The sequence below is a fragment of the Colletotrichum paranaense genome (genome assembly GCF_030867605.1).
Source record: "Colletotrichum paranaense strain IMI 384185 chromosome Unknown Scaffold_13.1, whole genome shotgun sequence".
In the NCBI taxonomy this organism is placed as follows: Eukaryota; Fungi; Ascomycota; class Sordariomycetes; order Glomerellales; family Glomerellaceae; genus Colletotrichum; species Colletotrichum paranaense.
Window position 1 is genome coordinate 49,510 of NW_026848971.1, and position 25,643 is coordinate 75,152.

At 54.2% G+C, this 25,643-nt stretch overlaps 11 protein-coding genes across 11 annotated transcripts; 6 read left to right on the plus strand and 5 right to left on the minus strand.

Moving 5' to 3' along the window:
- Nucleotides 1-33: 33 nt before the first annotated feature.
- Nucleotides 34-1,214, plus strand: CPAR01_13480 (universal stress protein family; the record flags this gene model as incomplete). The annotated part of the gene is made up of 2 exons (XM_060497733.1): nt 34-450; nt 525-1,214. The coding sequence occupies 2 exons, from the start codon at nt 34-36 to the stop codon at nt 1,212-1,214; spliced, it is 1,107 nt and encodes a 368-aa protein (XP_060343201.1).
- A 904-nt stretch (nt 1,215-2,118) lies between these two features.
- CPAR01_13481 (uncharacterized protein) lies at nt 2,119-3,765 on the plus strand (the record flags this gene model as incomplete). The annotated part of the gene is made up of 1 exon (XM_060497734.1): nt 2,119-3,765. The coding sequence occupies one exon, from the start codon at nt 2,119-2,121 to the stop codon at nt 3,763-3,765; it is 1,647 nt and encodes a 548-aa protein (XP_060343202.1).
- Nucleotides 3,766-4,540: 775 nt separating this feature from the next.
- On the minus strand, nt 4,541-6,002 carry CPAR01_13482 (amidohydrolase; the record flags this gene model as incomplete). Its single annotated transcript, XM_060497735.1, has 2 exons — nt 4,541-5,562; nt 5,621-6,002. 2 exons carry the CDS (start codon nt 6,000-6,002, stop codon nt 4,541-4,543), a joined length of 1,404 nt encoding a protein of 467 aa, XP_060343203.1.
- A 755-nt stretch (nt 6,003-6,757) lies between these two features.
- On the minus strand, nt 6,758-7,030 carry CPAR01_13483 (uncharacterized protein; the record flags this gene model as incomplete). Its single annotated transcript, XM_060497736.1, has 1 exon — nt 6,758-7,030. The coding sequence occupies one exon, from the start codon at nt 7,028-7,030 to the stop codon at nt 6,758-6,760; it is 273 nt and encodes a 90-aa protein (XP_060343204.1).
- A 332-nt stretch (nt 7,031-7,362) lies between these two features.
- Nucleotides 7,363-7,851, plus strand: CPAR01_13484 (uncharacterized protein; the record flags this gene model as incomplete). Its single annotated transcript, XM_060497737.1, has 1 exon — nt 7,363-7,851. The coding sequence occupies one exon, from the start codon at nt 7,363-7,365 to the stop codon at nt 7,849-7,851; it is 489 nt and encodes a 162-aa protein (XP_060343205.1).
- Nucleotides 7,852-8,162: 311 nt separating this feature from the next.
- On the plus strand, nt 8,163-9,840 carry CPAR01_13485 (major facilitator superfamily transporter; the record flags this gene model as incomplete). Its single annotated transcript, XM_060497738.1, has 3 exons — nt 8,163-9,281; nt 9,333-9,761; nt 9,817-9,840. 3 exons carry the CDS (start codon nt 8,163-8,165, stop codon nt 9,838-9,840), a joined length of 1,572 nt encoding a protein of 523 aa, XP_060343206.1.
- Nucleotides 9,841-10,036: 196 nt separating this feature from the next.
- On the minus strand, nt 10,037-10,764 carry CPAR01_13486 (GDSL-like Lipase/Acylhydrolase; the record flags this gene model as incomplete). Its single annotated transcript, XM_060497739.1, has 2 exons — nt 10,037-10,582; nt 10,645-10,764. 2 exons carry the CDS (start codon nt 10,762-10,764, stop codon nt 10,037-10,039), a joined length of 666 nt encoding a protein of 221 aa, XP_060343207.1.
- Nucleotides 10,765-13,369: 2,605 nt separating this feature from the next.
- Nucleotides 13,370-14,783, plus strand: CPAR01_13487 (uncharacterized protein; the record flags this gene model as incomplete). Its single annotated transcript, XM_060497740.1, has 4 exons — nt 13,370-13,759; nt 13,825-14,006; nt 14,074-14,540; nt 14,713-14,783. The coding sequence occupies 4 exons, from the start codon at nt 13,370-13,372 to the stop codon at nt 14,781-14,783; spliced, it is 1,110 nt and encodes a 369-aa protein (XP_060343208.1).
- A 3,898-nt stretch (nt 14,784-18,681) lies between these two features.
- Nucleotides 18,682-18,963, minus strand: CPAR01_13488 (uncharacterized protein; the record flags this gene model as incomplete). Its single annotated transcript, XM_060497741.1, has 2 exons — nt 18,682-18,809; nt 18,864-18,963. 2 exons carry the CDS (start codon nt 18,961-18,963, stop codon nt 18,682-18,684), a joined length of 228 nt encoding a protein of 75 aa, XP_060343209.1.
- Nucleotides 18,964-19,942: 979 nt separating this feature from the next.
- Nucleotides 19,943-22,506, plus strand: CPAR01_13489 (uncharacterized protein; the record flags this gene model as incomplete). Its single annotated transcript, XM_060497742.1, has 2 exons — nt 19,943-19,992; nt 20,505-22,506. The coding sequence occupies 2 exons, from the start codon at nt 19,943-19,945 to the stop codon at nt 22,504-22,506; spliced, it is 2,052 nt and encodes a 683-aa protein (XP_060343210.1).
- A 1,838-nt stretch (nt 22,507-24,344) lies between these two features.
- On the minus strand, nt 24,345-25,115 carry CPAR01_13490 (uncharacterized protein; the record flags this gene model as incomplete). The annotated part of the gene is made up of 1 exon (XM_060497743.1): nt 24,345-25,115. The coding sequence occupies one exon, from the start codon at nt 25,113-25,115 to the stop codon at nt 24,345-24,347; it is 771 nt and encodes a 256-aa protein (XP_060343211.1).
- Nucleotides 25,116-25,643: the final 528 nt, after the last annotated feature.

Sequence of the window (25,643 nt, forward strand, 5' to 3'; positions counted from 1 at the left end):
TCGTTTACCAATTGCTCGGAACAACGTTACCTAATGGCGACACTAACTCAACCCTCTTTGCCTGACAGGTTCCAGTCACATGTCGCATTCGACAACCTTCCTTTGGGCGAGGCGACTAAGAACAACACGCTTTCGCTGACGTTGAATGTCCGTCACCGGGGGTACCAAGCGCAACGACGATCGCGCACCTTCATGGTCGGCGTCGACGAGCATGCTTACTCCGACTATGCGTTGCAGTGGCTACTCGACGAGCTAGTCGACGACGGAGATGAGGTTGTCTGTGTGCGCGTCATTGAGAAGGAGCTACGAGCCGCCGAAACGAACAAAATATACCAGGAAGAGGCGAAGAAGGTCATGGATGGCATCCTGAAGCGCAACGGCCTGAACCGAGCCATCAGTATTGTACTGGAGTACGCGAGTGGAAAACTCCATGCGACATTCCAGCGACTGGTGAGTAGAAAGATGTGACGCGGCAGTCTTGGCGCACGGCAGTGGAGTAGGCGCTAATTATTATCATGTCCCAGATCCAAATTCACCAGCCTGCAATGCTCATCGTTGGCACGAGGGGCCGGTCGCTCGGTGGCCTCCAAGGCCTGGTCAATACGCGCAATTCCTTTTCGAAGTACTGTTTGCAGTACTCGCCTGTTCCTGTTGTCGTCGTCCGCCCGACGGAGAAGCGGGAGAAGAAGAAGAATAAGAGAAAGAACGATACGGAACGGCAGACATATGTCAGGATGCTGTCAGCGACAGGCGGAAAACACGAGGCCGACAGCGAGAGAAGCAGCATGTATGAAGTGGAAGTTCACAACACGGCGGACGAAGAGGCACATCAAGTCGCCAAAGCGCTAGGATTGCCTGCGGCATTTGACCCAACTATCAAGCCAGTCGACCTCAATGCTCTTCTGCATCCGAGACACCAATCAGCGCCATCCAATCTCGCACAAACGAGTAGCACGGGCACGGGTAGATCATCCGCCCCGCCTAGTGCAGCGGGCGACAGCGATGAGGAAGATGACGATGATGAGGACGAGTTCGAGACGTTCTCCGGCGACCAGCTTATCAACTCGTCGCAGATGGACAAGCTCCACAAGATGGAGGCCAACGAGGCGGCAGCCCTCAAGCAACGAAAGTCGAGTTTGGACTCTAGCGCCAGTGGAGTAGATGATGACGAAGACGAGGAGTCCAAAGCCTCACGACACAGCAGCAACAGCTGATACAGTAGCCCCATGGCTTCGAATGGAGAGGCAGGTAGGGTCACGAACTAGCATGTGTGGGATTAGACGGCGTTTGGTCGATAGCGTGGGCATTTTCAGTTTGCTGGGACGACATATCCCGTAGTTGTGGTTTGTGTGCGGAGACGAAGGGAAGTGTCAAGGGAGGATTGTCTAGGTAGTCGGCGTAGTTGTTAAAACCTCCTGCTCTGCATGGAGCCCGTGGATTGATACCCATAAGAGTCTGAAATGATGAAAACTGGCCGAAACCCTATTGCGTTATCCGTACAGCTTCTGGTGGCGTGACGTACATCTTTTTGTGACAGCGTCTGTTGTTCATGGGGCTGTTGAGTCTTGAGTGAGTCTTTGCCTGGTGTCCATTGGCCGCTCCGTCGCATCTTGCGGGGCTGCTCTTAACGAAGGTGGGCGAGTTCCAATGTTCCAGACTTCCTGAGGTTCCAAAGTTAACCAGGAGGTATAAAGTATGGCGCAAAGACATGTGGCTGAAGCTCAAATAAAAAAAGTCGCCGGAGCTTCAGAGTGGAGAGCTGAGGCCAGGTTGTCGTGTGGCTGAGGCCCCCCCCCCCCCAAGTCCGACACAAAGGTTACGAATCCAATGTCGCCCTTATTTTCTCGTCACAGCCGTCGCACTGTAACGGTTGTCCGAAGCCAGCCAACGCATACCAAACAATGTCGAAGACAGCCATGCTAATTCCTCGCTAAGGACACCAGTCTGTTTTCTTCTCTGCCACACCTGCCTTCATCCTACTCAACAATCGAGAAGCAGACATAGGATGAATCTTGCTCTGCTCGGCTACGGATACATATCGCACATGTCCCTTTGCTCGCGCGCAAACGCAGACGACGCCCCACTACCGACGATACCACCACCATCACCACCAACAAGATGCCCTGGTTCTGGTCCACCGCCTCCTGCGACGAGTCCGCTTGCGCCGCCGTAGACCCCAATGCACCGTCGACCGTCGGCCTGCTCTTCTCGCTGCTGCCCTTCCTCCTCACCTTCGCCGCCGTCGCCGTCTTCGCGAGCCAGACCATCTTCCCCAAACTCGCCAGGGTCCACGACGCCCACGATGGGGAGGACCACTACCTCCCCTCCCACGCCCCGCCGAGCCTGCGTCAGGCCCACGCCGAACACGGACAAAAGAGCGCGCGGCGGCGCGTCGCGGCCGCTGTATTTAGTGTTACGATTGCGCTGGCGACGGTGCTGGGCGAGTTGATACTGAGCGAGATTTCGGATTTGGTGAGCAGGCGCGCGAGGGAGGTCGGGTTGCGGGTTACGGTGCCGACGTTGCTTGTGCTGCTTGTGGGTGTCATTCCGTTTCTCGAGATCCAGAGCGTGGTCTCGGGCGCCGGGTGGAAGTTTCAGCGGAATAATAAGGGGAGGATACCGAGGTTCGCGTGGGCTGTGCAGATGCTCGTTTTCGGGGGGTGGGTGTTTGCGTTTTGGAGCTTGGGCGGGTTGGTTGGGCTTGATAAGACGGCGACGGCGGGCGGCGGGGTGCTGCGCGCTTGTCTGGAGAGGATTGGCGTTATCGGGATCTCGCTGATGGCGATGCTGAGCGGGTTCGCGGCGGTGTCGAGCCCGTGGCATACCCTCGGCGCGGTGTCGGAACGGAGAAAGAGGCCCGTTACGGAGGCGGATGTTTCGAGAAAGGAGGCCGGGCTGGATGCCACCAACGAGATGCTCCTCACGAAACGACACCGGCTTCAGGCGCTGGAGCGGAAGGCGGCCGAGTCGCAGTCGGGCGGGTCTTCGAGTTCGGGGGCCGGCGGCGGCGGGTTCATGGGCAAGATGCTCGGCGCCGTGAGGGGCATGGGCGGCGGCGACGAGGCCGAGATGCGCGCCCTGCGGCTGGAGATCACGGGCCTCGAGACGATGGAGGCGAACTTGCATTCCTCGCTGGGGGTGATGCGCTCGCGCCGGGCAGCGGACGCGCGCGCGGCGACGACGATTGGGAAAGTGCTCGCCGTCCCGCACTACGTCTTTTCGCTGTACTGCCTCTACCGCATCCTGGCGACGACGCTGGCGACGCTGCGGAGGGCGTATTACCCTTCTTCGAGCTTCAGTTCCTCGGACCCGATTAACCGGTTCCTCGGCCTGCTGGCGCGGCACTGGGACCCTTCGCTGGACCAGATTGCATGGGCGCGGCAGATTAGTTTCCTGTTGTCGGGTGTCATGCTCGCGGCGAGCGCCAACAGCGTGCTGCAGACGTTCCACCTGTTCTCCAAGTGGATGCCGGGCCTGCTGTACCAGGCGCAGGCGAACTTGGCGCTCATGATTGGGCAGATCACGGCCGTGTATGTGATTTCGGCGGCGCTGTTGTTGAGGAGCAATTTGCCGCGGGAGATGGGCAGCGCGGTGGGGGATGCATTGGCGGGCGCGCTGGAGCCGCGGTTTGTGGATTGGTGGTTTGAGGGGTGGTTTTTGGCGAGTTGCGGTGTTACTGGGCTGGGGGTGTGGATTTCGAGGAGGATTGGGAGGGAGGAGTGGGATGAGTTTGGGGCGGAGGAGATGGGTGCCAAGAGGATGTAGGGACGACGGTCTGAAGGTCTGAGGTTGTCTGCCCCTCTAGGTATACCCAGGAATGGGAGGGATGGAGGAAGAGAAGCAGTTGGTATGACTATGAGATATGTTTTGATATCGGGGTGTCTTGACTATGATGGGGAGTTTTGGGCGTGTATTATTATACCTACGGGTTGGGATGTACTAGGACCTTGTACAATCATGATTTTTTCACCTTGATCATTTACTATACACAACAAGATGTGCTGATGCTTTGCGTGGGGGCTTGAAACTTGTGATGATGTGTGAGTAAAGGAGAGGCTGAAAGATATGATACAGGCGAGTAAATGGATATACATACACCTTTGTGTGTGTACGCTATGATACGAGGACAACTTTCCAGAAGCTTGCCCACAAATCTCACTTGTGTGATCGTGAAAAGAGGATCAGACATCATCTCAGAAAGTAAAGAAGCAAAACATGAGAAAAAGAATGAACCGATCGAGGGTTCGAACATGGACCCCGAAATAGACCGGAGACTTCACGGCCCAACCGGGGCCTCTACAGCCCGGAACATCTCGACCATGTGGCCCAGTACTTGTTGTTGAATCATGATGACATGAGGTCATGAATAAAGGCTAAGGGATGATTCGATCTGATATTGGGTTAGGTATGTAAGGTGAGTACTCAGAAGTACGTACACGAATATATTTTCAAACGACGTCGGTATATACCACAGAACCTCAGCTATATACCTTAGCTACTCCTTTTCGCTATTCTCCTTCCATCTCAAAGACTCCCCCCATCATACCCCCATATCCCTCCTCCAAGCAGCCTTCACCTCGTCCACCATACCCTCCTTGGTCAAAACATCAACCGCAACACCAGCCAACCCCTTTCCAACGCGCAAACTCCTCTCAAACGCAACCTTCGTCCCCGCCGCCTCCGCAAACTCCGGGTTATGCGGGCCCTGACCTCCCTTCCCAGGCGGAATCGCGAAGCCCACGCTGAGGGAGGGCATGGCGTAGCTGATATCCCCCTGATCCGTACTCGCCATCGTCCGCCCGCGAATCTCATCCACGTCTTCGTCCGTCGGGATCGGAGCGTCGTCGTCACCGTCTCCGTCGCCGCCAGAGCCCAGTAACGCGTTGAAGTATCGCGTATACGAACGCCCCAGCACACGATTCGGCACATGATCCTTATACGCCCCCGTAAACGTAACTTTAAACGTCGCCCCCGTGGCCTCCGCCCCCGCAGCGAAGCATTTCTGCACCTTTTTCAAAAGCTCAGAGAGCCGCGGCTGCGTATCCGACCTCACCACGAAATTCGCCGCCGCGTACGCGTGGATGATGTTTGGCCGCGCGCCGCCGTCAGAGATATTACACTGGATCACGTCCCCCGGCCTCGTCTGCTGTCTCAGCACGGAAATCGAAGTATACGCCACCACCAGCGCGTCGAGCGCGTTGATGCCGAGCCACGGGTTCGCTGCGGCGTGGGCTTCGCGGCCGAAATATTCGAGGCGGAGGGAGGTGTAGGCTGAGGTGCGCATCAGGGCTGTGGAGGTGACGATGCCAGGGTGGGAGATGAGGTTGATGTCTGGTGCGCGGGAGGGGGAGCCGGTGCCGGGACAGGTGGAGGGGTTGTAGGCGCCGGCTTTGAGGAGGGCGATTTTGCCGCCGCCGCCTTCTTCTGCGGGGGTGCCGTAGAGGATGAGTTTGCCGGGGAGGGCGTGGCGGGCGAGGAGGGTTGAGGTTGCGAGGGCTCCTGTTAGGGAGGCTGTTGCTATTAGGTTGTGGCCGCAGGCGTGGCCTATTCCTGGGAGGCAGTCTGTTGGGAGGTGTTAGTTAGAGAGCAGAAGAAGGAGGAGGAGGGGGAGAGGTCTTACCCATCTCGACATTAAACGACACAACTGGTCCCTTCTTTCCGCTTTCCCAGACGGCAACCCAGGCAGTTTTCATGCCGTAGGCTGATGGGGTGACTTTCCATCCTGGCTGGGTGCGCATGAAGGCCACTAGGGTGTCGTGGGCAATGAACTCGCGGTAGCCGAGTTCCGGGTTATCGTGGATGGTTTTGTTGACGGGCCATAGTGCGTCGGCGAGGTCTGTTACGATGGAGGAGATTTCATCGAGGAAAGGCGGTGGTGGTGGTGATGACGAGGAGGATGGGGAGGATGAGGCTGGGGCTAATGAGCAAGGTGAGGTTGAGGTGCATGTGGGGTGGGTGTCTGCGTGGGAGACGAGAACGAAGTCGTCTTCTGATGTATCCATTTTAAAAGAGTTGATGTGAGTTTCACTGTAGCTGATGAGTATGAGGTCGATCAACCCGGTGATTGAAGTGCCCCTTGATTGGGGTGAGAGGCGTCGTAGTTGGGTTGAGCCTGCACTGTTCCTGATGGGAGTGAGGTAGGTGAGTGAGTGAGTTCCGGCGAGAGGAGGTTGCGTAGTGAGGGCCGTCTGAAGAGACGGTTCCGAACGGCGGCGTGTCTCCGACCACCGGCCGGGTTTCGATTGATGCTATCTGTACCGAGGCCGCGGATGCCATGCGATGCAAGTTGCCTATTCCAGCTAGCGTATTCGCTGTGTTATGCTTGTCTGGAAGCTGGTCGTTCATAAATCAACGCATATCGCAGTACCTCAGAACAGGTAAGGGATAAGAGGAGAACGAATACGCTCATGCATCGAAGCTATTGCGAGGTACATGAAATCTCGCTCAAATGGAGGTGTCTTGGTGTTTCTAATGTACTTGGCGAACTCTGCTTGATTGCATATCTCAGACGGTCGCGCGACGCCACGGTCACTTGGTTCTTTGTTATGATTTTGCTTCAGATAAGCTCATAATAAGACGAGTTTGCTTCCATTAAGTATTGGCAGTTCCGATGCCTCCATCTTAAAGCCCCGAAATTCTGGAACCTCTTTTCAACCGGAATGAATGCGCAGTTTCCTGCTGACCGCAGAGCTCTTCAACCCACTTCCATGAACCCCAGCAACCTAACCCGGCATCTCTTCATCCCCTGAATCAAGAATCATCTCTGGCCAGTCAACGTCCGTATCATCCTAATCAATTTCGCCGACGTCTCGATCCAGTGCGTGAGCAGGAACGGGGTGATGTAGAAGATTAGGGCGACAAATATGAGGCGGCGCGCCCAAGGAGGGGGCATGAGAAGCGCTAGTATCCTCTCCGCCGGCGATGTTTCCGTGACCTGCGCCTGCTGCGAGGTCTGCGAGGTTTGCGATGCCTCATCTACTTGCGCTCCTGCGGCGGGCGAGGCGGCTGGCGTTGATTTTTGCTTGGCCATTTTGGTTGTGGTTGGGGTCTGAGAGAGGTGGTTAGATAGACTCGAAGATCGACCTGCTTGAGCGATGCGAGGGTACACTCACCTTTCTTCGTGAGATTGGGTGAATGAGTGATGCGCTCGCTGATCCGCAAATGTGAATGAATTTGGATGAAGACGACGATAAAGACACGCGGTCCTCTTGAGATGAGGCTGGCAAGACGGAGGCTGACAAGACCAACCGTCTTGCCAAGGCGCTTGGCCGTCTAACGCCTCATGGCTCACCAGTGTTGTTCTTTGGGGAGCTTCCTCATTTGGTCTGTTGGGAGGGATTATGCATCGTTGTGCAAACTGGCATGGTGCGCCGGGTAAAGGCGGCGACTGCTTGGAGTCTGGAAGTGGAGGACCGGCTGTTCCCCGCAGGAGATAGCTACCCGTTGGCCGGACCCATGTTCTTATCGACCCGGTGTTATCGGGTGTCTTGGTCCCGTAAAGTGCGCCGGTTGCGCTCTGGATACTCCGTATGGAGAGGTTCAAGTTTTCCGAGGGAAGAAAGCATTACGACCACAAATCAGACACGGACGAAAGGCCGTTGGGAAAAGACGAGCATCTCGCATCTTAAGGTGTATCTCGTAGGGTATACGTTATTAAGTGTGTCTTTTCCAGCAAGCTGGCGAACCAGTGTTCCACTCGAAAGAGTTGAGTTCACATTGGGGCTCAAGCTGCAAAGGGGCGATCAAAGTCCGACGAGACCTTATCCATGTCAGCAGATACATGAACTATTCTGCAACCATTCTGCCGCTGGCATCACACTACTGCGGTACGTGAAGATGAGGGGCTGGTGAGTGGAAGAAATCACCCGAGCGAGATAAGACCATTGGAAAAAATAACATGGAATTGCCGATTGTCGGATCTACTCCGATGAACAAGACCCACACGCTCCAATGACTCCAGCCCGCGGCCTTCGTTCAACGTTCCATTGATAAAAGAAGTCGTGGGCTCCCAAGAACCTCAAAAAGGAGGAGAAAACTCTCTTTTCCGGATCCTCGTGCCAATACACTAATACGACCCAGGAACCTGGGACTCGGTAAACCCACAAGTTCTCTCTAGTCCCTGACAAACTCCCCCTCCTCCTTACAGTGTAAGGCACTCCGCAATGGCACCCACCGAAACCCCGGGCTCCGACCCGGAGAAGCGGGTCCTCGCGGATATCGTCCCCGCCACCACCGGCCCCCTAGATGAAGACGCCATCCCCTCAAAGCACCACATCACCGACGAAACCGGCGCCCTCGCCGCCTCAGCCCTCGACTCCGCGCCCCTCGACGCCGCCGAGTCCCGCTCCATCCTCGCCAAGCTCGACAGGCGCATCCTCCCCTTCCTCTGCATCACCTACGCCCTGCAGTTCATCGACAAGACTTCTTTGGGGTACAGCTCCGTCTACGGCATCATCAAGGACAACAAGCTCGTCGGGCAGCAGTACAGCTGGGCCAGCTCCATCTTTTACTTTGGGTATCTTGTCGCGGAGTACCCCGGCGTCGCTATCCTCCAACGGTTCCCCGTCGCCAAGTTCTTGGGCGTGAATATCGTCCTCTGGGGTATGATTCTCATGACCACTGCGGCGTGTAGTTCCTTTGCGGGGCTGGCGTCGGTTCGGTTCCTGCTGGGTGTCACGGAGGCGACCATATCGCCTGGCTTCGTGGCCGTCACGGGAATGTGGTGGACGAGACAGGAGCAGGCCGGCCGCTCGGCGCTGTGGGTTTCGTTCCTGGGTGTCGGAAGCTTTGTGGGCACGTTGCTCGCGTACGGCATCGGGCACATCACGGGCTCGCTGTCGCCGTGGAAGTACATCTTCCTGATCCTGGGCGCCATGACCGTCGTCTGGGGCGTCGTGTTTACAGTTTTCGTGCCGGACGGGCCCGCAAAGGTGACGTGGCTGACGGAGAGGGAGAAGGTCGTTGCTGTGCAGCGCGTGGCGGAGAATCAGACTGGTACGGGACGGAGCAGGACGTTTGTCAAGGCGCAGGTTATTGAAGCGGCGCAAGACCCGGCGGTGATTATTTTGGGGCTAATTTCGTTTGTGAATGCGATTGCTTCGGGAGGGTTGGCGTTTGGGTCGTTGATTATTCAGGGGCTTGGATTCAGTCCCCTCAACACGACGCTTATGAACCTGCCGCTTTCTACCGTGCAGGTTGTCACGCAGCTTGGAGCCGGGTTTTTGAGCAGCAAGATTAAGAGTTCGAGACTGCACGTCGGCACCGTCGCCATGATCCCACCGGTATGCTCTGGCCGGTCCTATTGGTTGATATTTCGCTGACTTTTGAACCAGATCATCGGAACCTGCCTCATCAACCAGCTCCACGCAGACAACAAATGGGGCCGCCTCGTCGGCGTCTGGCTACTTGGCTCCTACCCCGTCGGCTTCATGGTCATCCTCGGCCTGCTCTCGACCAATATCGCCGGCAGCACGAAGAGATCTGTTGCCTCGGGCTGGGTCTTTGTGTGCTACTGCGTCGGGCAGATTGCCGGCCCGCAGTTCTTCAAGAGCACCGAGGCACCCGCGTACCACAGCGGCATCGTGGCTATGCTGTGCGGGTTTATTCTCAACCTAGTCCTGAACCAGATTCTGCGCTTCATCTATGTGTTGGAGAATAAGAAGCGTGATCGGATGCTGGAGGGTAAGTCTGAGGAGGAGGTCAAGGAGATGCAGAGAGAGGGCGAGGTGCTTGGGTTCGAAGACGTGACGGATAAAGCTAATGTGAGTATGCCTGGTGTTTGGATCGATTGCTGAGTGACTTGCTAACTAAGTGTAGCCCATGTTCCGATATGTTCTTTGAATAAGGACGAACAACTAGGCATTAGTGATTGAGGGGATCCCATGTTGAAGTGACGCACAAGGGGACTGCTCGGTGGGATTCATGAGTATTGAAGCTGAGTTTGTCGTAGTCTAATGTCAAAGTATTAATGTTTAAATCTTCTAAACGAATTCCATACGGAGAGACTTCTCTAGTACTACTGCGCCCCTCTACCACTTCAACCCAAACTACCAGGGTTAAGAATCTTCCAATCCGGATGCCGGTAATCCTCTCTCGACTCATCAAACGGCCCAATGTGAGGCTTCACCAACTCAAACAGCACTCTATACCCTTCACCCCCCAAATGCAGCCCATCCGGCACCAAAACCTCCAGCCCACCCCGCTCACCTCCGGGGCTCCCAAGTGGGAGATCACTCCGACTAAACCCGATCGTCATCTGCTCAGCCCGCCGCATGACGGCGCCGTAGAGGTCGATCGACACGACACCGGGCACCTCGGATGCCACGGCGAGCGCCGCGTCCGAGTACGTCTTGCTCACGGCCGCGTTGCGCGACGCCTGGCCGTGGCCCTTTTCGAGATCGCGCTCGAGCATGCGGATCTCGTCGAGGGGAGGGGGGTTCACGAGCAGGATCTTGGGGCTGTGAGCTTGGATGGTGGGGTGGGTGAGGATGGCTTTGAGGTTTTGTTTGTATTGGTCTAGGGCGATTTGCTGGCTGTTTGTGGGGATTGGGAGGCAGGCGTCGTTGGCGCCGAGGAGGATTAGCTGAAAGAGATTAATATCGCTGATGGAGATGTCTGGGAGGCTCAAGGATTGTTTTGACGCACGATGTAGTCTATCTTAGGCGTTGTTGTCGAAGGTGGTGGGAAGAGGTATGGGAGAATTTCTAGAGCGTTGGCCGTGTTGTAGCCTGAGAAGCCTCTATTGATGACATCGAGACGCCTCATACAGACTGCTCGTTGTTTATTTCAGCATTGGACTGCCCGCCAGCTTGAAAAATGAATGATGAAAGGCCACCTTACGGTCTTGAAGGGCAGCCTGAAAGGAGAAACCATCTTGAGGCGTACAGGACAATTGGAAGAGTGAATCTCCAAAAAGGACGACTTGATTGTAAAGCTGTGTGAGTGAGGCTATGTTAGCATTGCGGGGGCTGGTCGTGAAAGATGAGCATTGTAGTGAGGACTCGCCGGCATATTGGGGTGCTCAGAGCCGATAGACGGAATCAGCTGTTGAGAGGGAGTGAACAATCACAGATATCAGCCTTTGTGAGGCTATCGTCACTTGAAGCAGACGCTGACCTTGGATGAGGAGGTGAAGCTGATGGGATGCAAAAAGGTGCCCGATTAAGTCGCTCAAGGTTTGTGGGGTAGAAACTCATATCCGTCCATTATGATTGGCCTAGTTGCGTTTGCTTTTTTGTTTGTTTCTTCCAGTGCACAGATTTCTGTACTCATGGCAAACACCACACATGGTTTTGGATTCCTCATTGCTCTTCGCTCCAGTATTGAGGGGGATGTATCACACTGAATGTGAGATTCTGTAGGACAAGAAAATGATCACAAGCACGTTTAATCGGTTGAACAATCAGTAGTTTGAGATGGAAAAAGTATCACCCAGTCCGGGAAAACGCCACCAGGTGACGTGCAATGCATGGCCTGCATTACTTTGAGCACCTGGGTAGCCGAGCAATTTCTCCCTGACGTTCGGAGGAGGCTCCGAAGCATGGGGCCGACATTTCGGGGCCGAAGCCGAGACCAAGCCCAGTCTTGATCCGCCCTCTCGAGCCAAGCTTTTTGTGAGCCGTACTCCGTATGGATGCCATATATCCCCGTCGCCACTGATTGCGACCATCCGCGCTTGGACTTGCCTAGTTCCCTTATTATTCAACCGACCACGCGAAAGCAGACAATGTGAGTACCACTCTTCACTCATGTCTGGAATCGCGCAAGTTCCAGGGTGAGCTTTCTTGGGCCTAATGGGTTAGGCTGGGGTAATTAGTCAGTTGGACTTGATCCATCCTTCTGCCTGCCGGACCTCTGGGAATGTGGCGTCGCCGCGAAGGTCCAAATAGGACAGTTGATTCATTTCACATTTTCTTGGACAGGAGTAAGCTAGACGGTGGACCCAGCACGTCGGAATTAAAGCCGTTCCCAAGCTTGCCAGGCTCGACCAGACCCCGAAGTAGGCCGGGGAACCGGGAGCGCAATCGGTGTCTTGGAAAAGGAGAAGAATTTCTCCAAATCCTGAATTCTGCTCCTGCTCGAGATGGGGGAAGACTCTGTTGAGACCGCATCTTATGCTGCGGTACGTGGCACCACTCGACTCATCGGCCTCGACTCTCGAATACTCCAAAGAAGCGTATGTGAGATTGAAACCCCTCTAGTCACTAACGGGGAATGGAATTCGTCTGCGGCTTTTTCTATGACTGCCATAAAAATCAACAAGAAAAAGGTACTAGAGAATGATCTTCAACCCAGAACTTCGGGCAGGCACAAGGCTTTAGGGCTGCCAATAAAACCAGCGCGCTAGCTTCCAATAGTCTGGACCTAAGCGTCCGAGCTGCAAGTCATTACATGATGATCTTTGTCTGTGCCTCTCTTTTTCTCCACACGCGCGCGGGGATCTTCATCGAGCTTGGGGCACACAGGAGTCAGGAGCCGGGACATGGAGTGTTTGTCATTAGACTGGTGTTGTCGGTAGGGCTGCCACGCGGCGTAGAAGGTGATCCGATTCCTGGAGGATATGGGAGCACCTGGACATCAACAAGTTGATTGAGAAAGCCAACCCCATTACGTACACAACGAGCAAAGGACGGGCTGCTTTATCCCAATGTTTTGGAGCCAAGTCAAGAGGAGCAAGTTCAAGAAGCCTTCGAGGCTAGCCCCGCCCGGTAGAAAGAAAGATTGAAGCGTGCCATTTGTCCGGGTCGACGCCCAGCGGCCGCCTTGTAGTCATTCTTTTGCGATGTGGGAGAGTCGAATGCGGCCGCGAAATTCTAGATTTCTAGATGTGGTCTAAGCACAACCTAGGCTGGCATGACTGGGCGTCACATCGAGAGCTAGCCCCCCTTATGATTGCATGATCTTCGGGTTTTCTGAAGGATTGCGCGACGCCCCATGTGTGGCGTCGACCCAAAACACATGGTTCGGACTGCCTAGTACTGATCCCGTCGCGCCTTGTCGAAGATGCATCCGGCTGTCTGAGACACACTGTTTCTTTGACACCTTTTTCGCGGAGCCGCCCCGTAGCGTTATTACGCTGACAAGGCGAATGGTGTGCCCCTGAGAAGAGAAAAAAAAAACATTTCTCCAAGCGATGTGACAATGAAGGATAGCGCTGCGTGTTTGCTTGGCGAGGGGAGGTTTAATAGTATCAGCCATGGCCACTTCCCATGGAATAACCTTTGAACTACTAATCGTCGACTGATCTTCAACGGCGCTCTCAAGACTTACGGCCGAGGGGAAGGTTTTGAGGCCTTTTGCCTATGTCTCTCGACGACAATATCCAAAATCGCTAGGAAACGCCCGAGACAGGAACGGAGATTCTATCACGATGAGGATCCCACCCATCGATGTGCTCATCCATTGGCCGCGGCCAAACTACATCAACCCGGAGAATCGGGGGCCGGGGCTGCTCATCATCGAGATGGTCTTTTTGGGCATCGCCATGATATGCCTCTGCCTGCGGATGTACATCAGGATTGTCAAGATTCGACAGACCTGGTGGGATGACTGGCTTATGGTTGCTGGCATGGTATTCTGCATTGGCGTCACGATTTGCGTCATTCTCGGTACGGCTCGCCCTCACCTGAAGCTGTTAAAGGGAATGTCAAAGGCAATAAGAAACCTTCAGGCTAACAATCTGCGATTAGCCACTGAATTATACGGCTGGAACCTGCATGTATGGGATATTCCGCTGTCACTGATCAAGCAAAGCCGACAGGTACGTTTTCTTTTCGGCGTGATATTGACTTTAGAGGCGTAACTCTAACGGTTGATTTATGGTAGATCTCCATGGCTGCGCAGACTCTTTTCCTGTTCGCCTCTGGCTTGTCCAAGCTCTCGATTCTTGCCAGCTATCTGAGGCTCGCGGCGCCGGGGACATGGTTCCAACGGCTTACTTGGGTGACTGGCGGTCTTGTCTTCACCCTCGTCTGGGTCTTTCTCATTGTGCTCTGGACGCAGTGCATGTAAGCAAACACTCTCACCCTGGACCCATTCAGATAGCAAAAAGACTGACAGACACTCCAACTACAGGCCGATATGGCACTACTGGACCCTCTTCGCCGACTGGGGAAACTGCATCCCCGAATGGCCGCCACTAGCAGGTCAAGGTATCACAAACGTCCTCACCGACGTAGCCGTGTACCTCCTCCCGATGCCGACCCTCTTCCGCCTTCAGATGCCCCTCAACCAGCGCATCAGCCTCATCATCCTCTTTGGCCTCGGCACCGTCGTCGTGCTCGCGGGCATCATGCGAACGTACTGGGTCATCCGCGTCGAAGTTTTGTATGTGGAGGACCCTTCTTACGACCTGACATGGGACGGCTTCAACATCTGGGTGTGGACCGCGCTCGAGGCGAATCTGGCGATTGTGTGCGGGTGCGCGCCGACGCTGAGGAGGCTGTTCACGGGTGGAGGCAAGGATCAGACGCCCAAGGTGCATAGTTCGATTCAGACGATTGGGAGCTCGGGGATGAAGAGGAAGAAGCATCGGTCGTTAGGTACGGAGATGGGGCGAGAGGATGATATTGAGGAGCATGGGTTGACGATGTTTGAGTCAAGGGGGACGGCTTCGGGGAATAAGTCGGTGGAGATTCATGAGCATACGCATTCAAGTCATTCATGAGGAGCAGAGCATGATGGCTTTACCACCCTAGGCTTGACATATTCCAGGTTCAAGGTCTATTATTTCTCAATTGCGAACAGTTCTCAACGAATTCATGAAGACCATCGATCGCCTATGACTAAGTACGGGGCTGCGCGTGGTTGAACAATCTGAGTATCAGCAACCCTGGAGAGCTTCCCTCCGAACCACCGACCACACACTTCTTTGAGGATCTTCCACCTGAACAACTTCAAGAAGCTGCGCGCTGTATTGGACCGTGTATCTTCATCGATGGCGTAGTGCAAGATCTCAACGTCGTCCAAGTTCTTGAACCGCCCAGCCATCAGCTCGCGGCACAACTCTGGCAGACTCGTTCTTATTAGCTCGTCGAAACAGTCTTCTGCGCGCGAGACCGTCAAACTCTCCAAGTTCTCGGTGCTTAATTCGTCAGGATTATTGATATTAATTCCCCCGCAGTAATTTCCCCACCCTGAGATCGAAGGTGTGACTGACAGCGGTCCGTAGAGCAGGATGAAGAGGTGACGGAGGTGTTCGAGACGAACATCCCTTGGAATTCGGAAGGAAAACGTTTCGTGAACGGGCAAGAAGGGGCACGATGTTGATTATGGTTGTGAATTGGTGAGCTCCGATTCTCGATCGACCCGAGACGGGTGTTTGGTTTCGGTATAAAAGCTATGTGTAGTTTCGTTGGTCTTGAACGCTGGAAGGGCGGATTTCTATGGATGGATTAGACTGACGTTGAGGCTGGTCAAAATGGGGAGGTACCTTAGTCGAGGAGGAGGTGGGCAGTGAATGTAAAAATGCGGTCTTGCGGTCCGCATTCTAAGGTAAACGATAATTGTTCTAGTTGAGAAAGACAATGAGGCGGTTTGCGGCGTTGGTAGTCCATTCTTCGTCAAGGCTATTCATCCGACCAGTTCATGTCTGTAGTTACGTCGTTGTGAACGTCTACACGCATGCATAACCTGTTCGCAATATCCAAACCTTTCAGAGTGGCAGCGATGTCCTTCTCTATATCTTTCAAGCTCTACCCAGGTAGCGGGTGATGACGAAAGAATTGTTCAGGGACTCGAATGTCCAACAAAAGACACAGGTCTGGGAAGACTGCTGCAGGTAACATGTCGTAGTAGCACGAGCAGAGTTCGTGGCCCGCCATCGAATGCATGGCTCTGCACGTCCGCATCAGTCAAGCAAGGGGTGCACCGCACGCGAGGACTTCGGCCAGCTTTGGTCTTTGCATGACGCTGCTGCTGTAGATGGAGAAATAATACCAGTACAAGTGTTCTGAGGACGCGTCTTGCATCGGTGCTGCTAGGTGTTGACATATCTCCTGGAGCACTTCTGACGGCAGATCGAGGATCTCGATTTTCGGCATGGCTTTGGTGGTTCGTGGTTCGTGGTTCATGTCGTTGTGTTAGAAAGGAAATCAGCAAGAGCTTGATGCATGTTAGTATGGAGTGAAGTGAAGTGTTCAATTTTTGAGCAAGGAGTTTAGGTACCATCCCGATGGACTCTCTTCTATATCTCTCGACGAAATAGGAAGCCTTGAGCTTTCATGTCTACCCATCTTCGTCCATGTTGAAGGCAGAGAGATGCCTGGGCTTCTTTAACCCACTAGCCATCGCTCTGGACGACCATGGCGGAGAAAGTGAAAGACGAAAGATTGCGAGCCCCTTACTGCCAATGTGACGCGGGGAGGAGAATGTGTCGCTGAAAGAGATGAGTCTAGACACGTTGAAGAAAACACTGTTTTAATGAGACACTTCTTTCGCAGACCATGGAGAGAAGTTTCCAGCGAGCGCTTTGACTACATTATTCTTGCAGGCCTCGACTTGGCCATTCCACAGCAAGCTTCTAAATCTCCTGGTCTGTCAGCCGTTTTCGGGCTATCTAGATGAGATGGATGAGCATCGTGCAAAGACCAATCATTGCATCGATAGTTCGATACCCGTTTGGTTCTAAGTTCAAGGCCAACTTAGAGTTTCTCCAACTTTAGTTCAGACGAGTGGCGTGTGCATAAGTCAAAAGCCGTCAACGCAGAAGAGCCAAAAGCGTAAGGTCAAAAAGTCAAACAAAAGTGCCCGAAGCTCTGTCAATTTCGATAAAAATGATCAGAACCACCAAAAGAGATGCCCGAAGAATGACTTGGTCAATCGCGGTGAGGATTTGAGCCTCACGCGGGGGTCGAACCCGCAACCTTGAGATTAAGAGTCTCACGCTCTACCGATTGAGCTAGCAAGGCGGGTCTTGGATTTTTGATTGTTGAAGACCGTCTCGAAATTGTGGGCTATGTTTGAAAAGGCTGTAGAGGGTAGTGGGCAGCGAATATCGCGGTTACGACTCGCGACGTCTAGGCTCCAACGTCTGGTGACAAAAGTCGAGATATCCCGCCGGCTATCCAGAGACAGCAAGGGGCTTGTTTCTATATGTACTTTTGGGTTTTCCCAATACCCATGCCAAGCCATTTTTGGCGTTAGACCGGTCGGTAAATGATATCTGGAATTGTCTCAAACATAGTGACGCTTGTGGCTTCGGCATGTTGACAAATTGCATTCCTTCCAACTCCCTCTTTGATGACTTGTACACTTGCAGCACAATCCATCAGTGTGCTTACGCAGTTACGAGCTGACGGATTCTTGCGAAAGGAATCAGGATTCGACCGTGGGAAATGGTTTCTCCTTTGTTTTGATTCTTTGGAAATTAATCGGGATGCAAAGGTGGCCTTTGCTCGAGTTTCTCTCTCACGTAATTCGCCTGCCTGGGCAGACTAAACCGGCTGCTGGGATCTTATTCATCAAAGTGCGAAGTTGCCTCGGCTCACCAGCCATTTCATTTACCAATTTCCGACACCGACACCACTCGGGTCAACCGAGAAACACAGACCAATGGTCCCCGGTGTGTCAAGTATTTTGAGAAGATGGGATTCGCGAGGATTGGACTATTTTGGGGGGTGTGTGAGTCGGCGATTGAAGCTCAGATCGGCGGATTTAGCTTAGGTCTTTTTTCATGTGGTTTCTTACCGAGCACTCCTATTTTGGAGGGGAGAAGCGCGCAGCTTGCGAGATACGCTATATCTATGGGCTACAGGCACAAAAACCGACCCTTGTCTGTTGTTTTCACAGCTGGTGCGAATGTCTATGGTTGAGCTTATTGGGTCAATTCTTTTGATTGGAGTGAAACATTCCCCAATGCTGATCCCATTCTATCAAGTTCCAAAGGCCGTTTTTTTCCTACTGTGTACCGAGTATGGCGGATCATCTGTAACTAGTCACGGTGTCACCCGAGACTAGACAAGACATGCCAGGTTTACGGCAGTTTCTCTGTCAGAGAAGAAACGATATTTCGACAAATGTTTCAAAAGGGAGGCGCTTGGGAAGTCATCTGCCGATGATCCGTCGCATTTGACGGCCCCTCCTACCTAGTCTCCCCTCTTCCCTGACAAGCCTGAAGCCCCCTCCCATCATCCATGAGTTTAGGCATGTTTGGTGTTCGGAAACGTGGTGTCTTCGCGAAATAGCTCGCCGGCACAGGCAACGCCGCCCAACGCCGCAACGCACCGGTGGACGGGTGGACGGGGGGCCAGGGTTGGTTGCGCAGAATGCGAGCATTGTTTCTGCATTCATCTCCTTTTTCCATTGTCTCGGTTTAGAAACGTCTCATTGGTCAGCTGTCAGACGTAGCTGAAGCCCGACACCATGAAGCATGAGCCATTGACAGGGCCTAGAATCCAGACGAATCCAGAGACGCTAGTTGCTCATGTCATTATCCGAGCCCTAACAATTTAGCTCGTGACAATCAAATCGTCTGATTTGTTAGGCGGACGGCAACGGGCGGAGGTATTCGGTTCCCCCCAAAGTATCGATGTCAAGATTCGAGTGTCTGTACTTGACTCTCTCTATAACTCAGATGAGCAGAAAGAGTGAGACGATGGTGAAGAAGAAGAGTTATCCGTAGAAATACGGCACAGTAAGAGGCACAAGAGATAATTATGAACCAAAGTCCTTTTTGCATAATCGTCATCGTCCCACCCCCGTCCAACAGACACAACTTGAACATGGCACAGCCGCGCTCGCATTCCCTTCTTGGGTCATCAATCTCATCAACACCCGACGGTACACTACACGCCCCCCTCCCTCCCCCCGGTCTTCTCGACGCCAAGTCCAAGTGACCAAAAAAATTAGCGCCGTGTTGGATCGGCCATAGGAAGCACAGGCGTACCAGGTCCTCCTCAGGTGACAACTGCAGCTGTGCAGGGGAGGGGAGAAGCCCGAAGAATTCAATTTGGTAAAGAAACGCATCTTGTTGGTGGTGCGGCGGTGGTGGCCGCGGCGGCCCCCAAATTTGCACCCAAATTTGACCCAAATTGAGGACAAGTCACAAGCAGAGAAGAGCCAAAAAGAATACTTTGTAGGTAGTCGACTGGACGCAGGGAGAGACAGGGGAACAAGAGTGACACCGCAACCCGCGCCGCCCACCCACGCCGCGCACTGCGCCTGCGCCTGTGCCTGTGCCTTGCGCGTAGGAAGCAGAACGGTGAAGCAGAAGCAGAACCAGAATTACCTAGGTAGGTAAGAAACCAGACCGTGCCAGACCAGGCAGTGCCGCAGGCAGGAATTTGCTGCTCAGTCACCTTTTAGTCGAGGGGGAGAGGGGCCGGAGGGCGGAGGGGAAGGGGGCGGGCAGACAAAAAGAGAAGAAGAAGAACGAGGAGGAGAACAAGAAAGAGGCAGAGGAGAGGAAAAACTAAGCAAGTAGCCTATAGACAGAGAGAGACAGACAAGACAGACACGAACCAATCTCACCCATCCTTCAGCCTCGGCCAGTTGCGTCCTTGCGACCTGCATCTTGCGTCTAGTCTGCCTGGCCTCATCGGCGCGGCTGATTTTCTGCCCCTCCGAAACTTGAAACGCAACAACTTGCTGCTCTCTTGGTTTTTTTCTCTGTCCCTTATCCCTTTTTCCTTCTAGATCTTCAGAAGAGAGTAGCCTTGCCTCCCGTCACCCTCGTTCTCCTCCTCCTCTTTTTTTCCCGCCAGGCCCCCAGCCGCAGCCGCAGCCTCCGGGTCTTCGGAAACTTCCTGCACCACACGCGCACACACACACACACACCCAAATCCCGCACGCATTTGCCGCGAGCTGTCGAACGTGCTTTGTGCGGGTACTCGGACCTGGGTCCGGGTTTTTTTTTACCTTCTCAACCTTCCCGCCTGTCAGCTGGAGCAAGCACACGCGGGACGGTAGAGTCCAGACCAGAGCAGAGCAAAGCGGAACAGGCATAATGACACGGAAGGGCCAGCCAAAGGTTCGCACAGGCTGTTTAACTTGCAAGTGAGTTTCTTTTCTCGTACTATATTTCCTCTTTTTTCACTTTGACTTTTTCTTTCTTGATCGGCGATCTGGAGGGTGGCTGCTGCGCGGCGCTGCCTTGGCTTCAGCCCGAAATCCCAGCCTCGGGCGGAACGTGTTATATCCCTCAAAAAGTCGGATGACTTCCGGCCGGTCTCCGGATTGTGTCCGGGGCTGGAGTTTTCAACCGGGGCCGGCTGCCGAGACGAGACTGGACGAGCGGCCCCGTCTCCGGCTGCGTATGTACGGTGGTATACATGTATATGGTGTGTGTAAGGTGTGCCGTACCGTGTGCGCGCGTTGTAGAATGTGTTGTATGTGAGAGTGTGTGATGTACGTGTGTGACCAAGCGGCCACCGGGCCTCACCCTCCGTCTCCGTCTCCGTTCCCACATTCACAATCCCGTCCTCAAGAAGAAAAAGGAACATCTCCCTCCCTCCGTCATCGAGTCATTTTCGCCATTCTTACTTCTCTCTCTTCTCCCATTCAAATAGGTCACGCAAGGTAAAGTGCGATGAAGCAAAACCGGCGTGCGCGCGCTGCACCAGCACCGGCCGCAAATGCGAGGGCTACGCCGTCGTCGTCCCCAGCAACCGGGCCATCGCCCGCGCCCGCTCGCGCACCACGAGGCTGAGAGACGCGCTCGCGCAGGCCAGGGCGGGCTGGGAATTCGAATCGGACCAGGCCACCGTGGAGTACTTTGCCCGGGACGTCGCCCCCAACCTGCCGCAGAACTTTGAAAACAAGTTCTGGTCCGACCTCGTGCCGCGCCTGAGTAAGTCGGAGCCCGCCGTGAGGCATGCCATGGCTGCCATTGGCAGTCTTTTCCCGCAGCGAGGACCCCCGAGTAACTCGATCCAAGGAGCGACGATAAAGTCGGCGACGACGGCAGCGGCGACGGCAACGACTGGCGATGGAGGGAGAGGGAATCCGCAGGCCGACGAGCATTATGGCAAGGCGTTGCGGTTGATGGCCAACAAGGTCGCGCCGGAGAGGGGGTTTGAGGATGTCCAGACGACGTTAGGAACAACTACCACCACTAGGACGACTTCGACGACGACGACGATACGAAACGACAGTAGCAGATCCTTCGGATCACCCAGCAACCGTTCATCCCCGAGCCTATCCTCCGCCGGACCGTCATCAGCAATCCAATCCCCGGCAGCTATGACGCCAGGCATCTCGAGCATACCAGAGCTCGTAGAACCAGACCGGCAAGACACCCTCACGCCGACGAACCCCTTCACATCACCCCAAAGCCAAGCCGGCGGCGACGACCCCGACGACGACATGACGCAACCAAACGACGTGGACGTCGTCCTCTCCTGCTGCATCCTCTTCATCGCCACGGAATTCCTCCGCAAGAGCTTCGACGCCGCCATGCAGCACCTCGCCAGCGGCATCAACATCCTCAACAACGTAGACTACGACGAGCTGGAACAAGACACCCTCGACGAAATCGTCCCGAAATTCCACCGCCTCAGCATCATCCAGCTCTGCTACTACGACAAACCGGGCTTCCCCTCACTCAACCTCCAACACGGCGGCGGCACCGGCGGCGGCGGCGTAGGAAGCCTCGGCGGGCTGGGATCCAGGTACAACCTTGGCCCCTTTGACAAGAGCAGTAGCATCTACCTCCCCAAACGCGCCGTCGACCCGATCCTCCTCGACGCCATCCGCTACATCCGCTCCGCCGACCCCGGATCGCAGACCGACTCCCGCCTCGCCTCAAAGGGCCCCGTCATGTCCGAGGAGCAAAAACACATCTGCGTCTCGCTCGACCGCTGGCACGCCGCCTTCCTCGCCTTTGTCGAGAACCCCCGCAAAGACGCCGACGGCGACCGTCCCCTGCCGAAGCATCAGGGTCTCATCTGCGCCGAGACGGAGATGAAGTACCAGGCGGCCAAGATCTGCATCAGCGTCTGCCGGTCCCACGACGAGTCTGTGTACGACTGCTTCAAGGAGAATTTCGCGCGCATCGTCGTGCTCGCGCGGTTGATCCTCGATAGCTGCCCGGACGTGCCACCCGAGACGCCGGACGATTTCCAATTCGATTTTAAACCGAGTTTCCTCTCCCTTGTCGAGTTTGTGATTGTTAAATGCCGCTGGCTCGATATACGGTACCAGGCGTGGCTCATTGCGTGGGAACTCGCCATGGGAAGGCGGGAGCCCGTGACGCTGGGCGAGGGACATGAGCTGCACTACATCGGGAAGCGGATGATTGAGCGGGAACACAACGTCAGCATCGAGGAGGTGACGAGGCAGAACGCCAGCCTGTTTTCGTTGCCGGCCGAGGAGATGCGTGTCAAGGACTACCTTAGCGATGCCCGGTTCGCGGATTTGGTCCAGACGGACGACAAAAAGGATAAATCATCGTCGGCAGCCGCGGTACAGGTCCCGTACACTCAACGTCTGCTGCTGCGCTGCGGCAGCTGTGAATTGGATCAGCTTGCCGGCTGGATGGAGGGCTACGAGTTTTCGGGGAGGGAGCAGTGAAAGAGGGACGAGTCATGGGTTTGAAAAGAGTTCATGTTCGTGTTTCCCGCCGGTCCGAGAGGGCAAAGCGCAATGGCATCCCTCCCTTTCCCACCTTATTCTTCTTCTCTTCTTTTTTGCATATTATTACCATGAGCGTGGATTGCCCTGCTTCGATCATAGCGACGAGGATTAAGATTTTAGAAGACCCTACTTGGCCCAAGACTATGGGCATTTGTATCGTATCTACTCGCTGGCGCGGAAACATGCTCGAGAAAAAACGACCGTTCTGGGTCAAAGTGTTAAATTGGCGCCATCACTGTTGACATCAACAGATATTTACCTTACCTTACTCTACTTTATTCAACAAAATCACACAAGCCACAAACCGTTCATGTTCAAACTCATTATCTCGTAATTCTTTGTTTCCAGCCATGACCAGTTTCTTTTTCAGCGCGCTTCAAGGCCAAAGAGGGCAGAGAACCGATGCGTTTGTTCACGTCAATAAGAACAAATAGCAGTATGTCAATCAACAAGGTTGACGGTACAGGTTCCATGACTCGAGTTGATCTACATTGCCACACTCTATACAATGAGCACATCCACTTCAAAACGAAGATCACTTGCCCGGTGGGGAGAAACAAGTGGAAACAGGGACTTATTGTCGGCCTCGGTCGCGCCTCCGCGACTCGATGCGCTGGAGAGAAGTGTGCTCTGGACTCTCAACCGACAAGTCTATCCTGGGATTCTCTCTCAATAGAAGTCTTGGACCATTACATCTCGTACAGCGTCTGTAAACGCACCATTTGTAATAGACTTCCCAGTCCCGCTCTCCCTCCCGCCTCCCCCCTCGTCTCGAGCGACACCGTAGTATCCTTGCGAAGCATAGCCCATCACTCCAGATCCAGCCGTCCGACTCGACATGATTGGCTCGACCCCGGGTTCTTTACCGCCTGCGCATCGAATCGGGTAATTGATGTAAAGACACAATGACTCGGCGAGTACTTGGAATCCCAGGTAATAGAGGGAGGGGATAAATCCGGGGAGCCGGAGTTGCCACTTCTCCAACTCCGGGGGGCGCGGGAAGCTGTGGGTTCCTGGCCTCTGCTGGCCTGCGGCGTTGCTTGCTTCTCGAACTTTTCCAAAGTCTTGGCATCCCTACGTGACATGACGTTGATGAGATGCTCGTTTACCGTGCAACACTTCAACCTACTTTTGAGGCTTTGCTCGTGAGCAGCAACTGGGAGGCAAGTTGACTAAGAGATACGGCTCCTTGGCGACTCCTAACCCGCGCTCACCCCAGGCTCCTGGCAATTCGGCCGCGATTGCCTAAGACTCTGTATTCGAGATGGCTTTTTTTTTAGCCATGTTGAATCAAGTTCATTTTGACACGGCTGCTTCTCAATTGCTGATTATGACTTCATGGTGTAGATACAAAGAGACTGCTCATCATCAGCCATCACCACCTTGGAACAAAGGACAGTGTTTTCTTGGTCAAGTTCAGCGGAAATTGGGGAACCGCGAAGACGGATTGTAACTCATCACGAACCGAACCGGGAGTTCATGCGATCAACGGGTTTACGGCAGGGAGATGCCGCTCCAAAGGGGATACAACGAGTCAGTTGATCCATATCCAACTGTATTGAGGGGTGAATTGAGAGTGGGCGAAGCTCGGATGAGCCCCGTCTCATTCATATGTGAGTTGAGATAAGCTTTTCGAGTCTGAACTTTATTACTCTTTCTTACGACACAAAGTTGCGTAAACCAGGGGTGCTCCTCTCCTATACCACCCAGATCATATTTTACCCCATCCTTTTCGGTAACTGAGCAGTGGTCATATAACCCGGTCCTATGGCTTCTCAGGCCACTTTCTTGGCCACGGATCGTGGATGATGTTTCCCACACCAGCTGGAATTCCTAGGCGAGCGCCTGTGACAGAACACTTCTTTCTCTCTATGAAGGCCTAATCTCACGTACTTCTCAGAGATGGTGCAGTATTCGTGGTCTGGAGGGAACCAGTCTCGGATGTGTCTCTGTAGTTCACAGCGCTCGAGCCCACACTTTGCGCAGCAGGAGGGTGGTCGCGGCTGCGGATGGGATATCGGTTGCTCGTTTGCCAGCGTGGCATCGTCCGTAGGGTCAGTCACAGTCATCGCCGTTGTTGCGTCGATGGACTTGAAGGCCGACAAAGCGGATGCTGATCTCCGTGCCCATTCTCGGTGGTTCGGCCTCGGACGTCTCGTGGCGAGCTGGACAGTGCCATGTCGTCGTCGATGAAGGGTATAGAAGTAGCGGCTTGCCAACCCGAGACACGTACTATCGATGGGGTCGAGAAAGTCGATGATGCTGTGGTGGAGTTCAGGTGGTAAGTCAGTGATTTTGAGCGTTTGCTGAGCTTCTTTTACACGTCGGGTGAATTGCTTTCTGAAATTCAGTTCTGCTGGCGAACGGAGTGGACTTGTTTGTTGTTGGTGTTGCAAGCAGACACGAGATTTGCGAGCCGTGAGAGAAAGATGCCTGTTTTGTGTTGGATGAGCAGAGCGAGTGAGGCGTTGGAGCATCGGATATGAGCGTGATAATGAGATGAGTGGACGAACTTTGAGGAGTTCCATCTTATCGTTCATGTCCATCGTGAGGTCTCGAGCTTCCTTGAGCTTCCGTTTTCTTTTCTTTTTAAAGAGGTGTTTGCTTCGTGTACTGAGGTCTACTAAATGAAACGTTTCGCAACAACCAAGCATGTGAGTTCGGGTAAGCGTGTTATAGAGGAATACCGTCGCTGCTTAGAGAGATTGCAAGCAGGCTGTCACCTCTCACCACCTCACATACGTCCAACTGGACCATTCGGAGATGGCTAAACCCCGCATCGTGAGCCTCCTTACACGCGCAACAGGGCGAGCGCTACAAACGAGGCAACATCAGCACGACCCAATGACAGTCGGAATCACGATGTGTAACATATCATCACATGTCGTGATTCTTGAGCCACTGAGCCCCCTTGTGCCGAGAAGAGGAGATCGCCTGGGGAATGAAACATGAGAAAGGCTGAGGTCCTGCCTCGTGACCACCGTCGTGAGAAAGCCTCGTTTGTGATACGTGGAATGCGGCTGTATCCCCGAATGGGGTAATCTGTCATACAGGAGCCTATTTACCCCAGAATC